Source organism: Chamaea fasciata, unplaced genomic scaffold (genome assembly GCF_029207755.1).
Source record: "Chamaea fasciata isolate MVZ Bird 193981 ecotype frontalis unplaced genomic scaffold, bChaFas1.0.hap1 SCAF_7, whole genome shotgun sequence".
Taxonomy (NCBI): Eukaryota; Metazoa; Chordata; class Aves; order Passeriformes; family Sylviidae; genus Chamaea; species Chamaea fasciata.
The window spans coordinates 56,549,980-56,565,621 of NW_027094092.1; the positions used below are offsets into that span (position 1 = coordinate 56,549,980).

The window sequence follows — 15,642 nt, forward strand, 5'->3', positions numbered from 1 at the left end:
ACTTGTGCTCCAATCTATTATTGCTGGGCGATGCGTGGGAGACCTGTGATGTATGGCAATGTAACAGTGACCAGAAAGTGCTGTGAAGCCATTCCTTGTAAATGGAAAATTACTTTAAAAAGTGTCGAACCAGTCAAAAATGTCAAAACCCCCCAGCAACTCCAGCAGAAGCAGTGAAAACGATAATGGAAGGAAGGCTCAGCCTCCTGGTTGATGTGTTTCCTCCTGGGTGAAGGTGCCAGTGGCAGCTGTGGAGGTCTGGAGGATAGAGAGACCACCCTCCATTGGTTTGGTTTTTGATTTATAGTGCACCAGCTCCTGAGCCAGTGGCTGATGAGCTGGGCATTGGGAGCAGAAGAAGAGGTGTGAAAATTCGTGGTGAGGCAGGAGGCAATCGCTGCACTCGGTGGTCACTGGGCCAGTGCCTTATTTTCTGGTGAAGGAGCTGTGCTGAGTTTGTCTGATCTCTGCTTTCCTTCTCCTGCTCCTCTTTGCTAATAGGAACATTTGTCTGATCTGGATTCAGAGGCAAGCAGCGGGCCCCACCTGTGGTGGCAGAGAGCCAGATCCCCAGGTGTCCTGGCTCGAGGCCGTGCGCAGCAGAGGTGGAAGGCCATTACAAGCATATGAAAGATCCTATTATGTATTTTCTTCAAGCGAATAAAACCCGAAGAATCTTTTTTTTTAATGTTTGTACCATTGTCGGGTCACAGTTGGATGCTTTTATCAGCTTGCTGAGCTTTTATTCTGTCTTTACCCAATGGCCTTTTAAAAACATGTGAAGACTTTCAATTCTTCCAAAGCCACACAGTGGTAATAATCTTCTGTTTATTTGTCAGGGAGAAAAAATGAAGCCATTTTTTTGGGCCCTAACTATTAGAAGGGTGAATGGGGCCACTTAAAATGTTAACACCATTTGAAGCCAGGAGTGCTGCAGATTCTATTGAGCAGAAAGTTTAAGTTCAGAAAAATAAAAAAAAAGACCAGCATTTTTGGTTAATAGTAGAGTTTCACCTACTTGTGCAATGTTTTTATTCCGTTTGTTATCATCAGTGAAGAAAAAACATGGCCTTGTGTAAACCTAGAATTTTTTTTGGCTGGGGTTCTCACTGGTTTATCTGGACTCTCTGTGGAGTGAAGTATCAGGCTCATCATGTCTGGAGTGATGGAGAAGTTCTAGTGAATAATGATGGGATATTGAATCAGGATGCAACGTTGTTTTAACGAGCCCCCTACAACTCAGGATGGTGTGCTGTTAACAGATGGGATCAGGAAATGGCACAGCAGGATCCTGAGGTTGCTTTTTCTTTTATTTTTTGATTTTTTTTTTCCTTTTTACTTGATAGAGCCAGACTCTGATAATCAAGTCTGTCTGGGACAATGCTGTAATGCTTTCAGTGATATAACTCTTCATGATTATGTAACTCTATATAATGATACAGCTCTATCTCAGAGTGTGACAGGGCTATAAAAAGTGTAGTAGTTGCAGAAATACTCACTTATGGCTTGCTAATCCTTGCTAAGCCTATAATTCTGATCCTTTTTTATCTTTAATAAGTGCAAGTTATTAGGCATATATAACTAGTTGCACATGGGAACCTTTTTTTCCTTGAGGGGGTATCAATCCTGGTGATAATAGAAGAAGTGGGTGGAGGGATTAGAGCATGAAAATAAGGTTTCTACCTTTAGCTGAAGCACAGTGTACCCTGTTGAGTACATCACCTTGACAGTAATCCATCACAGTAATTTAATAAGTTACAATTTGGATATCCTTAACATGTTTTTATTGCACTTTTCTGTGGCTGTAAAAACAAGGGTCTCACTGCAATAGAGACCCGCTTGTCCTCATGCAGCTTCCTTTTGCTGGGATCTGCAGTTTCACTCCCTTCCAGGCAGCAAGGACATCACCTCCATTTCTCCATTCTCCCCTGGGTCTAGAGGGCAGCATCCAGGGACTCCTGGGCTGGGAGAAAGGACTTTGGTGGGGGGGTGGAATGACAAGAATGGGCATTTGCCAGGACACCCGGTGGGTTTTCTCAGTGCCAGGAGCAGACAACTCCATGCAATGATGCTGAGAGATAATCTCTTCTAGTATTTAGATAGTTAGATAATATTTAGATAAAATACTGTTTTAGATAGTATTTTAAACCATCTATTTGGGATTGGCACAACTTGCCAGTAGCCTGGAGGACCTTCCAAGGTTGCTTTTTTCCTGTTCCTGCAGGACAAACATCCCTGTTATTCATCCCAGTTATGTCTTCAGTGACGTGCTGCTGGCACTTTCTGCAGACACTGCACAGGCTGAATAGTCACAGAGAGAGTTGTTTCCTCACTTTTAGGAGTGAGGCTCCAAGGCTTTATTTTCACTCCCCCTTCCCTCTCTGTATCTTTTTTTGCTTTACTGCTGCTGGAGACCTACCGAGATGAAGAAGAGGGAATTTCCATATCCAGGGTTGTTTAGTTTCTTTCACAGAAATGAAGTACTTTTTTTTTCTGAATCTGATACAGCCTTTGGAGCCCTTTGTGTGTTCCATCAGCAACCCATCAATGCACATTAACTGTCTGCAAATTTCTGGAAGTTTAATATGCAATGAAAATGAAATCCCATTGAAATGAAATCTAACCCTGTGAGAGAATGAATTAAACTGGAAGCTGATCTTTGAAGCAGCAGCTGTTTGTAGATGGATACACTTTGTATGTAGAAAACTGAACACTCATCAGCCAAATCTTAAATAATAAGTATAAATGTAGTGGAGTTTAAAAGTCTGATCTGTGTAACACAAGCCATTCCACTTCACTAAGTTGCTCCTCTGCTGAACCCATGAACTTGTATCGTTCTCTCCAGGGAGGCATCCAGTATTGATTTAGAAGAGGCTGAGCATCCACTGCATTACTTAATACTTTTTGTGCTTCTCCATTACGCTTCTGGCATTAAATAAGTGTCAAGTTAGCCTGGCTTCAGCCTCTTGCAGTGGCATCTTCTTATGTCTTATTTTCCACTGTATTAAGTCCCACTAAGACATTTACACATATAATCAGCTCATCACTGCGCCTTCATTTGATAAAGTAAATTCAGCTCCTTAAACCTCTGTCTAGACTGAATTTGGAGGTCTGGTGATGGCAGATACGTGGATGTTTTAGCTGCCCTTTAATCCAGCTCATTGGCAGCAGTAGGGGTGAAGCTGTGGTGGCCTGGATTTCAGCCTCACAGGTCCCCAGTGAGTTTCTGCAGCAATTATTGTGGCTGGGTGGGTTTCCAGCTAATTCCTCATTACTGCCCGTCCTCCAAGCTCAGTTCTTACTGTTATGTATCCAAGGAGCAGGTGACTTTTTGCCAAAGCCAATTACATGCTGAACTGCTCATCTACCAAGACCTTTGGATCCTTTCCAGAACTGTTTTTTGCTTGGGACATTTCCCCCTCCCATGCTGGAGTTACAGTTTTCATTGCTTTTCTCTGTTTTCCATTTGAAACATGTTTTTATGGCGCGTGCCCAGTTATCAAGCACACCAGTCTGTTTGACTGTCCTCAGTCCTGTTTACCATTCCTCTAACCCTCCAGTCATTTGACACTTCTATCAGTCATTTTATAAGGACTTTCAGACCCTGGAGACAAGCACTGAATAGGATGCCTGGCCACTGGTGTCCAGAAGGCTCCCAGTAATAAATTTTTATTTTTTTCCACTGCCCCTTGTTTAATACTTGCCCAGTAACAAGTTCTTCACCCATTTAACCTGTAATTGACTGAACTGTGTGGCCTCAATGGCTTGTTGAGAGTGTCATGCAAGGGTCAGTTTGGTGAAGCTGCTGTGCAAGAGGCTTCGGCCACTCAATGTCTCTGGGGTGATACAAATGCAGAACCAGGATGAGGTGATGTGATAGGATGAGCACTTTCCTATCTGACCAACTCCTAAAACCCTGTTGACTGGCATTTACAGCAATTAGTATTTTCTTTTTCCTCCCCTTCTTCTTCCCCAGATTTTCACCTGTTTTTTATACACTTCTGGGAAGAAATTCCCCGGTGGCCAGTGTGTTTGTGTATAAAGTTTAGCCTTATTTGCAGAAAAGTGAAATGTAAGAAGTTGGGCACTGTACATTTAAGGCTGAGAATTTAATTTAAATTTAAAAATATATTGTAATTTTAAAATGTGCACCTAGTATAGTCTAGAGTTATATAAATCTTAGCTCTTCTTATCAGTAGATCTCAAAATGGCTTGCAAATTAGGTAATTAGCATTATCTTCAATTTAAGGAGGAGAAACTGAAGCTCAGAGAGATAAAATGATATGCCCAAGATTACCCATTAGTTCTTCATCCATACTGAACTCCCCAGCAGCTGCAGTGGGTGGATGGTAACTGCGAAGACAACACTGAGCAAGAAAAGAGGCTGGATGTAAAAATTATCCCAGGAGTGCAGCGCATTATCCGACAGTGGAACACACAGAGTTTCAATTCCGAAAATGTGTCCCAATATTTTGAACTTCATTTTAATAGGCTCTAAGTCCAGAAATATTTTTACTGCACCATGGGAATGGTTGAACATTGTTTGACTCTTAATCTGTTTATTCAGGAACCCTGTTTATTCCTCTCTCTCTCTAAAACCCCAATAGTAGGATTATTAAGTTTTTCAACGAGACAGTGAGCTCTTTCAGACATACTTTGCCTGCAGTAAAGAGCAAACATCCAGCCATTGTAATGATTTTACTGCTTGAAAGTCTAGAAATAGTTGGGATTTATGCGTGCAAACTATTTATGCCAAAGGATGATCTGTGTTACCAATTGAATTCCACACTTCCTAATTCTGAGCAGTGCTTGCTTTTGTGGGTAAGTCATGAATGATATATTACTTAAGCATTCTGCATGTTAACTGTTTCATGCTTCACAAGGATATCAGAACAATCTTTCCGTGGTTGGGATCTGTTCCCTGTGCTCCTGCAGGCAGGAATCAACACAAACACTGCTGGAATTGTTTTTTTTTTTCACACAGAATATACTTCTTAATGCAAGTGTATTCCCTGCAGCCTAAGGTTAGGGATAATTCCCTGTTATACTGGTTTAAAAGTCATCATTATTTAAGACCAGACAAACCCTGACAAAAAGGTTAATTGCAACCCAGTAGAACTACACTGATGCTTTATTGGGGGAGCTAGTCATGTCTAGCTTTTTCAGAACAAGTGCACCATAAAGGATATTAACATTTCACCTTGAGATTTTAAACTCTTCATAAACTCTGATGTATGAATTTAGCTTTAAAATAATGTAATATAGTTCGCGAACAAATTTTTTTTTTTTTTCAGTGTGGCTGCTAGCTGGGTGGTTAGAGCTGCATTTGGAACTGTACACAAACCCAGTCAGAGAGACTGCAAATTTTCAACTCCTAATTAAATTATGGTGAGAGTTCGAAAGGTTTTATCCCTTTAGAATATTTATCCCATTTAGTTATATTTGAAAATTCTTTCTGTTTTGTGAGCTTGGAAATCCTTCTGATTCCAAGGTTTTGTCTCCACATAACCTTTAGAAAAGAGCCTTAGATGTCTTTTCCAACCTAAACAATTCAATGATTCTGTCTCATCCATTCAAGCATCACTTCTGCTTGGGGAAGCCTCCCTTGCTGCTCTTTCTTTGGACAGATTTTGCTCTGGTTCTTCTTTTGCCCTGCCATAACATCTTGGACCTGGCTGGCATTTCTCCTTACCCAGGGAAGGCAGCAGAGATGAGGAGGGGCGTTGGAGATGGGTGGGGATGTTTGTGTGCTGCATCCTGCTGCAAGGTGTGTTGTTGGGACGGGAGGCTGGTGACCCAGAAGGACAGAGAGAGGTCCCTGTGGCAGTGCAAGGGTGCAGCCGGCAGAAATGTGACAATGTGAAGTCTCTATATGAGTCTGGAAAGGATTTTGCACAGAGAGGAAGCAGCGAGTGCAGCAGTGGAGGGGAGGTCTGTGGAGAGCTGAGCCCATCCCAGCTGTCCAGTGTAAAACAGAGTGATGGATTCGGGATCTCAGGGACAAAGATGTGTGGCCATAATACTGCTCTCGTTGGAAGAGTAGCTGATGAAAATGCACATGCTGTTGTGAGTGGGATGGTTTGGACTTTGTGGTGGTGGAGGGACAAAAGGATCGAGTTCTAACCTTGAAATACCATTTCCCCCTCAGGCACCGTGTAGTTTCTGTAGTGGTGTGTAAATCTATACATTCACACACCACTGAGTGGCTAAATGAGCTCCTCAGACCCTTCTGGGAAGCTTTCCCTCCTCTGAGGAGGTGTTTGGGTGCTCTGTGCACTTCACCTGACTCTAGCCTACCTCTCCCTCGTGCTCCTGCACTCCCCCAGGCATCCTGTCACAACATCAACAGCTTCAATCAGTGTCACAGCATCTAAGGTTTAGGAAAAAAAATACATTTTTAAAATTAATTTGGTGTTCCTGTTTTTATTTCTCTTCAGAGAAACATCTGCGTCAGCTGTTGTGTGAAGGACGTCACAAAGTCATCTCTGTCTCAGTGAGACCCACAGTCAGAGGACTGTCCAATTGCCAGTCTTGTTTAGGGCAAGAGACATGGAGAATAGTGATGTAAAGTATTTAATTGTGTCTAAAATGCATGGAGGAAGAAGGAAGTTGCCTGCTTGGAAGGGCAGCATTACAGCTGGGCCAAGGCAGAGACTAGTTTAGCCCATATCTATCAACATGTTTGCCTTCTTCATGTCCTGTTCTTGTTAAATGTCCAGTTTACTGAGGATGCAGTAATTTTACTTTGAATAATGGATAGAAACAGGCAAATATTTTGCTATGTTCCTGTTTAAGAAATGGTTGTTTTGGATCCTGAAAATGAATGCAGATCATGTTGTTTTTTTTTTTTTTTTAAAAGCGGGGGAACAAATACTTCTTATTTTGTTTCTGGATAAGAAAGTAATTAAAGAGAACTAGGGAAAACAATCATTTTATTTATATGCTATTCCAGAATTTTGCATTTGAGGTGGCTCACATCTTTGTGTGGCACACCCAGTTTAACTGCTTGTAAGGAGAAGCAGCCTGATCTGGTGTGTGATCTGATGATGATGCTTTTTTTCCCCAAGAAGCTGAGTGCCATGGTGCAAGTTCAGGGTGCTATTTTTCAGGCAGAGCTGTGGATGAAAGATGCAATCCAGCTGAGCTGAGGAGAGCATCAAGAGTGTTGCATTTTCTCACGAGTACATTTTTGTTTTTGCCCCTCTTGCACCTGCTATTTGTGCATCTCCTTTACTCCTTCCAGACTGAAAATATCTGTGAGGACAGGCGGTCACTAATACTCGGGATAAAATTACCATTCTTTTCAAGTGCCTGTCTATAGAGGAAAAGAAGGAGAGAATCGTTTGAAGAGCCATTGACAGCAGTAGGCAGCTATGCAAATTTTCCCCGGTCTATTTAAACATACACATTGGTTTTAAATATAATTCTGAACTTGTCTAGTCTACAACAAGGTCAAGAAAGAGAGAAATGTACCCTGTGCAGATTATTTCAGACACGAGGCAGCCTGTATGCATTTTCACCTTCCCACTCATAACCCAGCATCTTGCTGTTGCTGTGTTTTTAATTCTCTTGGATTGTAAATAGGAGACAAAAGAACCTGGTACGTTTTTCACACTATTGCAGATGGATAGATTGGAGCAGGTAAAATAATGCTGGACTTGGTGCTGAATTGGAGAAAAAAGTCATGTTAGTGTATTCTGTGCTTCCAATGTCCAGAGTCATGTGTTTCACAGGGCTGAAAGAAATGTGAAAATGTGAAGCCTCTAAATGAGGCTGGAAGGGTTTTGTAGAAGGTCTGCTCTGGTGCAAAGCAAAGCTTTGGTCTTGGTGGAGAAAGGACACAATGAAATGGTTTGTCCTGTGAAAAGAAGAGGTCAGAGCAGATGAGCAGAGTGGTAACCTTGAATGCTAAAATGCGTGGCTTCTTTCTTTCACACGACATTGATGATCTCACATGGTGGTAAAGAAGGATTTGAAAAAAACCGTAGTTTTTCCTTTCTTTTTATTTTTACAACAAAAGGGTTGCTGTTGTCTGGTGCAGTTTACGGCTCCATCTTCCCTAACTTCCCCAGGAATTCTGCATTTGTGGTTAATGCAGGACAGATGCTTTTCTTATCTAAATCAATGATAAGAGAATTCTCACCAGTTCTGCTGTTATAAGAGAGGCATTTTAACCCCCATATTTTATGAGTGGGATCTCCCAATCTGCAAAGTGCCATGACAAAGGATTTCTAGAGAGCACATGAAGCAACCTCCTGTCGTTGCCAGCCTCTAAGTCTTCTCCAAATCCTCCTCTAACTGGACACAGTATTGCAGGAACTGGACTCACCAGTGAGGAGGAGGAGGAGATGGGAGGGATCATCTCCCTGGACCTGCTGGCAGTTCTGTGTCTCATTCAGCCAAGGATTCCCACCATGGACACATTCTACTAGGTCCTCTGGGAACCCCCAAACCATTTGTGACCTTATCACTGTCTAGAACGCCCTGAAAGGTGGATGTATCAGGTGGGGGTTGGTCTCTTTCTCCAGGCAGCAACTGAGAGAACAAGAGGACACAGTCTCAAGCTGTCCCAAGGGAAATATAGGCTGGATATTAGGAAAAAGTTTTTTACAGAAAGGGTGATAAAGTACTGGAATGGTCTGCCCAGGGAGGCAGTGGAGTCACCATCCCTGGATGTGTTTAAACAAAGAGTGGATGTGGCACTTGGTACCATGGTTTAGTTGAGGTGCTGGGTCTGGGTTGGACTCTTGGAGGTCTCTTCCAGCCTAATATTTCTGTGATTTTCTGACAAACCATTTTCCAGCATGAACTGGTGCATGGGGTTGTACCTCCTTAGGTACAGGGCTGTGCACTTCTCCCTGTTGGATATCCTCAGGTTCCTGTCAGGAGCTGGATTAGCTGACAATGCTGAGACATGACAAGACAGAGCGGCTGGGGCCATGTCCAGCAGTTTGTCTGTGGTAGTTTTGTTTTTGTTGAGCACTTTTCTGTCACTCTCCTATCAGCTGTCCGGCAGGATGACAAAAAAGATTGAGGACTGGCCCATATTTATGCTTATGTGCCACAGGGAAATATTTTTCCAGGGGAAGAGGACCATAATTCAGCACCTGCCCAGGTCTGGAAGTGAGTGAACACCTTCCTGGAGGAGAGCTGCTCTTATTTCCTGTTTCTTGCTGTTTGCAGTGACCCAAAATAAATCACCTGGATGCACTGCGGCCTCCAGCAATTACTAGAAATGCTGGGGCAGAGCTGTCACAATGCTGTTACCAGGCTCACTTGGTCTTTGAAATTGCTGGTTTAGAAAGATAAAGAACAGTTCTGACTTCTGTCTTAAAGCTGTCTCCTTCCTGCAGTTTTGTAGACAATTAGGAAAAGGAAAAGCTCAAGGATTTTTTTTCCTAGCAATTAGTAGTTCATAGATCACTGTAGTCTGCCTTGACCTTGTTTAATAGAGAAAGTGCATATTCCTAATTGAATATCCCTATAAGCTCCAGAAACATGAGGCGTATCCAAAGCTCGTATTTAAAGTTTACATTTGAAAAGTTAATAAAATGCTTCTATTTTTTACCTTTTCCCAGTGAATTTTTTATGTGCATTTTTGAGGTCATGTATAAATAGCCAGACACAAATGTTTGTGCAGTGCTGGTGGCGTGTCATGATATTTTAAGCTGTTCTGATTGTTAAATGACGAACAATGGATTTACATTTGTGTGAATGTGATATGTATGTGGTAAATGGCAAAGCCAAGTTTGTACATAATTTTTTTTCTTGAGGTTTTACTGCATTTTCTGTTCCCTGCTCATTATTTTGTCTCCCTGAGGGCTTCCCTTTACATTCCAAGTCCCTGACTCCTATCAGCAAAAGGCATTTAAAAATAAACCTAACACTGGAACAGGGTGCCCAGAGAAGCTGTGGATCCCCCATCCCTGGGAGTGCTCAGGGCGGGGTTGAATGGGGCTTGGAGCACCTTGGTCTGGTGGAAGATGTCCCTGCCCATGGCAGGAGGTTGGAATGAGATGATCTCTAGCGTCCCTTCCAACCCAAACCATTCTCTGACTCTATGATTGTAGAAATGCTATGTTATGAGATACAAATATTTTCCCTAATTTTCACCTACTCAGCATTTAAATTAAATGAAAGTTAAACCTTCTCCTGAACCCCTTTCCTGTCTGTAACTTGTTTGATATTTTATCCATAACTCTCTGGTAAAAAGAAATGACATTATACCTGGCTAAGCTGAATGTTTAGCATCTCCTTCCATGTCCTTGGGAATATGTTTCCTTCCTAAAGAAACTTGGATTTTCAATTTTACTGCTCAATGCTGAGGTGCTACACTGCTGAAAATCCTCGTGTTTTCTTTGCTGCACCGACCTACCCCATCCACTGGTGCATCCACACTATCACAAGCACTGGGGTTATTTTCCAGCAGGAATGACTTGCTGACATGTTCCTGGGTTCGTGCTGCTGTCAGGAACAAACTGCTCCTTGCTGGGTGCTGCAGGAAAGTGTTCCTTAGGGGCAGTTCAGTCTGTGGGTCCCAGGCTGCAGCTGTTTATCAATAAAGCAGCTGTTTATCCTTAGTATAATAACTAAATGTATTTCTTAATGGCATTTAAAATCAAGTTCTTAATCTGACTTTAAATGCTTAATTATTTTTTTTTTTTTTTTAGTTTGAAGCATTTCTGCTGGTGCAGTCTTTTTTTTTTTTTTTCCTTCCCAATTTATTTTTCTCCCTGAAGTTTAGCTGGGGCAAAAACCAGTTAAGACTTAAGGATCAGACTTCTGGGGCTGCACCAGTGATCTGAATCAGCAGGAGCCTTTTGGTAGCTGGGAAGGATTTTGCCTCAGCAGGATTCACAGACTTGGGAAGCTTTCGCATGAACTTCAGTGGCTTAGAACTAGATTTCAGCAGCAGAGTATGTCCCCAGAAGGCTGAAAACAGGATAGCATCCTTCTAACATAATGTCTCTAGTAGGCAGAAGAAAGCCAGTTTTGATTCCTTTCACATTTACCTGTGTTGCCTTGAAGCAGCAGTATTTTTCCTCTTTTGCAAAGTCTTTAAGCCCGGAGCCTGAAGCTGCTCTGTGTGGCAAGTTAGAGAAACCATTCAGTTCTGAGACTGGATATCATTGAGCAGAAAGGAGATTTACTTAATGGGTTTTCCCATAACCTCTGAGGGTCCAGCCTTTGCAGAGAAGTGGCTAAAATCAATTAGCGAGGCGGCATGATCGAGTGGGTCTTGAAAAATCAAAAAGGTTTTAATAAAGAAAGAAAATAATACAAAAATAAAGGCAAAGCCGAACACAGTATAGAGACAAGTCTCCTACTTGCTACACCACCTCGAAATGCATGGAACTTCTTTGTTCTTTCTCTTTAGTACTTAATAGTTTAGGTGGGCTCTTTGGCTCTTGGCCCAATGAAATTAACAATGGGCTTTGAGTTACACTCTCAGAGCCCAGTCCATGCTCCTGTGCTGGTGCTGAGCCAGTTACACAATGAGAAAAACATAGAACTTTCTAGTTAAACTTCCTAAAATGTCTAAAGGTAAACTGAAACCCTTTCCCTGTTTGGAAACACCTGCTGGGGGTGTGGGGTGCCTTAGCACATTTACTGGTGAATCATGAAAAACTGATATGATCACGGACAAAGACTCTAACTAAAGTTAGAAAGTGGTGTGTTTTAGTAATCTCCTAAAGTTGTGCCCATGAATTACAACGCTCTTTGCCCTCTATTTATTTCCCAAAGTCTTACATACATTAAACACTTATACATGTGCATCATCACAGCACCACCTACTCCCTGCTTTGCATTAAAATGAAGTTAAAAGTCCTTCACGTGTGTGCAGTCCTTCACTTGAATTGGGTCGGTGGTCTTGAATTGGGTCAGTGGTCTTAAAGGATGAAGTCAGAAAAGTCTTCGTCATAATGACCTTGCTACCTTCTGACTGCTGGCAGGCCTTCATGACCTTTTGGCATGATCCAATCCCTCCTGCTGCATGATCAATTCGTATTGAGTCCAGGTGCAGGTCACGTCCCATTGGTTTCCATTTGTCATTATGATGGTCCATCTATTTTCTTCTATAAACACAACTTAAAACAAACACAGAATACCAAGCAATACATCGTCTAGCTCTATCTAACTCAAGCATCTAATAATCATTAACTTATCCTTTTTTTTTTCTAACTTGCATCCTAATCAATATAAATTGCTCTTAACCCTTGGCTAAAATTTTAGCCCTTTAAAATCATGATTCAGATAGCACTGGATGAGGCCTGAGTGGTTCTGCGGTGATTTCTGACGCTGTTTTCCTTCTTTTCCTGCAGGCTGGACCAAGTTTGCCCGGCTGACGCGGGCGCTGACCAACAGCCGGAGCGTCCTGCAGCAGCTGACGCCCATGAACAAGGCTGAGGTGGTGCACAAGCACTCCCGCTTGGCAGAGGTAAGTGGGGTGGACACCAGCCTGCTCCCTTCCTAGGGCAACTGGGGGAAGAAAACCCACCATAGTTCCTGTTGGTGAAGGATATTCTTGGAGGAAAATATTTCCCAGCTCTGATATTTTCAGCCTCGCCTCTATTCGTCCTAAAGCAGCACCATGTGGCATGCCCATGTTTTTAGGATAGGTCATAAAAGCACTTTCTGTAGGTCACTTTTACTTAAATGACCCTATTTCTGTGCACACAAGTCCTCAGCTTCCTGGTTTTCCTTAACCTGAGGTGCGCAGTTTGTTTCTCTGCTGTGCTGTCTCGCAGCGATATGGAACCAGGATTGACGTCCTTGAGTCCCTCTCCCAGGAAAATGGGATTGTTTGAGAAACCTCTTTGGAAGCACCTCTCTCTGAGTCCCCATGGACTGCATATATACCCTGATCTTGACTTTCTTGCAAAGCCATTCCTACAATATTTCCCTCATCGCTTTTATCTTCAGAACTGATGAAATGAACTCTTTGGCAGGTTGCAAATAACTCCTTAACAGTGCAGGTGGTGCAGCAAGTGAATGCCTTCAGGTTAACTGATGAAACAGAGGTACTGCTTTCATCTTCATGTCCATTGGTAATGAAAAATAAGTGGGTCAAAGGTACAGGGTCAAAATATATGAGCTACTGGAAAAGACAGTCCCTGTGCCAGAGAACTTGTCCTATAAAACTGATAGTGGCTTTAAATGTTTGGTTTTTTTGGGGTTTGTTTTTGGTTTCACTCCCTCTCTGGTTTTAGTGAACTTTGATAATTAAAAACTCAAATTAAATTATGAGAATGGAAACCCAGAGTTTTCAGGTGTTAGCAGTGTTGTGTTTTCCCTTTGATGATCCCATACCAATAGCTTGAAAAAATGCTGGATTACTCACACCTCACACTTTTCAAATGAATGATGCTTCAGTGTCCTGTAAATCCAGTTTTATCCATTCTTGGTTTAATCTGGGGAAGAGAAGGCTGGAGAAGATATGGTAACAATATTCAAAAAAGTCCAAAGCAGCTGCATGGAATGAGGGAGGAAATTGTTCACCAGGACCACTACAGCTAGAGGAAAAAGAAATAGCATTAGGTCACAGCAAGGGAAATTGGAATCAGGCAGCAGCAAAACCTCAGGTAAGGGAGTAGATGTGCTCAGGAATAGGTGGGATAAGGTTGTACTCAGGAATTGTTCCTTACAGGGTGTGCAGTCTCCTCTTATGCAAGTAGTTTATGGTAAATAAATGGAAAATATATTCAATTTATATGGAAAATAAATAAAATATTTATTTTTATTTTAAAATAAAATATTTAAAATATTTTTTAAATATTTAAATACTTTGGAAAATATTTTGTAGGCAAAGTGCTGTGAGGAAGGCAGTCTGAGGGGAAGTTCACCATTGCTGTACAGGTCCCATTTTCCATATTTCTGTGTCTGAGGAGGAGCATTATCTTCATAGCTCATCCCTTGCAGAATGTGCTGCTCACCTTATCAGACTTAACAGTTGCCAGTCATTTTCATTAGCTGTACACAGGAATAATGCAGACAGCCTGTGGTAAATGCAGCTGACTATCAAAGTATTGTGTATTCTTTGGTGATTTAAAATTAAAAATCCATGCAGCATGAAAGAAATAATCATTATAGTTCAGTGGTCTCCACAGCCACTTGCCACCCACTCACCATGTCAAACTCAGCATGATATTATGTTAAGAATAATAATTATGCTTTTGCAGTATCGTGGGAGCTCCCGAGCACTCCACCACCAGAGGCACAGGGAACCATCAAGCGTATGTTTATACCATTCTGCTTGAGCCCTAAGTAGCTTATTTTTCCAGCTCTACTGAGGATGTTTCCAGCTCCTGCCCCAGTGAACAAGGCAGGGAACAAACAGGCCTGGAGAAACCAGGGAAAGAAGTCCCAGTGCTGATTTATCACTGAAGTGTTGGGCACTGATATGTCCAAAGAGATATCTGGAGATAACAACCAAATTACGAGGCAAAGCCAAAATGGTGTGTTAAGTGCAGGTGAAAATTTTCGCTTTGAAAGAAATTTTCACAAGGCTGCTGTGAGAAAATGATGATGGCTGCTTTAATTCCAGGGAAAACGCCATGGACCCACCAGCAAGTTCAGTGTGCTGCCGTGGTTATAAAAGTGCTGATAATGAGTCTGTCCTGGGCACTGGGGGAGGGACACCTGGAGTTTGATGTTTTTCAAGGTATCCCCAGGGGTTTGGCATCTGTGGTTGTCTCTGACAAGTGCCATTAGGACCCGACTATTCCACAGAGGACTCTGTGTTACCCTGGAACTGGTGTGATGCCAGGATATTGGCAAGGGGTGCAGCCACGGGCTCCAGGAGGTCTCTGCTGCTCTCTCACTGCTGCCTGTGTAGTGGGTCCAGTGCTTTTCTGCCCATGGCATAAATCTGTGCAGTTCACCTGACTGTAGAAAACAAACGGCCAATTAATGTAGCAAGTTAGTTTTTTGTTGTGTCAGCTCAACTGACTTTCCTTACGGGTCGTGATTGCTAAATATGAGCTTAGGGAGGGTGGGAACAGGTAGGCAGAAGCAGGTTTGCATCCCTTCAGCCTGACATTGGCCCAGATTTGGCATCTTGGGAAGTCACATCCCCCATCACAGAATGAGGGAGGCTGCTTTTATTGTCCCTTGGTGATTCCTGGAGAACAGATCTTCAGCAGAGCCAGACTTTTACTGTCTGATCTCAGTAACAGCTTTCCCTTAAAAACATCTTAAAGGCAAGACTGCAAAGAAATAATGGAGAATCCCTATCTGTGGTGCTTGAGTTCATATTCTTAGTTATTCTACAGTTTATTCAGAGCCATTTACTCCTCTCCACTGAGGAACCATCCTATGTATGATGAATTTTACACATCTGAGGCTGCTGTTTTCAATCCGACTGTCCCTGGAAATATGGTGCATCAGCCCGAGTATGGGGTGGGTGTAGGGCTGAAATGAGTTTTAAACTTGCTGTAATTATTTATTTTATCCCATATGGACTTCAGATCCCCGAGTGTATCCCCAAATGGATCTTTCAGTTGTCAGTGCAATAAATTGCCTCGCGTGCGTTCCTTTGTGCCTTTGTTTCTTGTGTTGGACTGAGATAAGAGGTAATTAGATTAGCTGGGAATGCCTAAAGTGAATTTGGCTTGGTTTTTGCAGTGCTTCCAGTTCCACAAT

The 15,642-nt window shown here is 42.3% G+C and overlaps 1 protein-coding gene across 3 annotated transcripts in view; it reads left to right on the forward strand.

Moving 5' to 3' along the window:
* Positions 1-15,642, forward strand: part of KCNH5 (potassium voltage-gated channel subfamily H member 5) — a 250,681-nt gene that overhangs the window by 26,719 nt on the left and 208,320 nt on the right. For all 3 annotated transcript variants that reach the window (XM_066189005.1, XM_066189003.1, XM_066189004.1), the window contains one exon: positions 12,324-12,439. In XM_066189005.1, the coding sequence (XP_066045102.1) occupies positions 12,324-12,439 (116 nt within the window). The remainder of the gene's footprint in view (positions 1-12,323; positions 12,440-15,642) is intronic.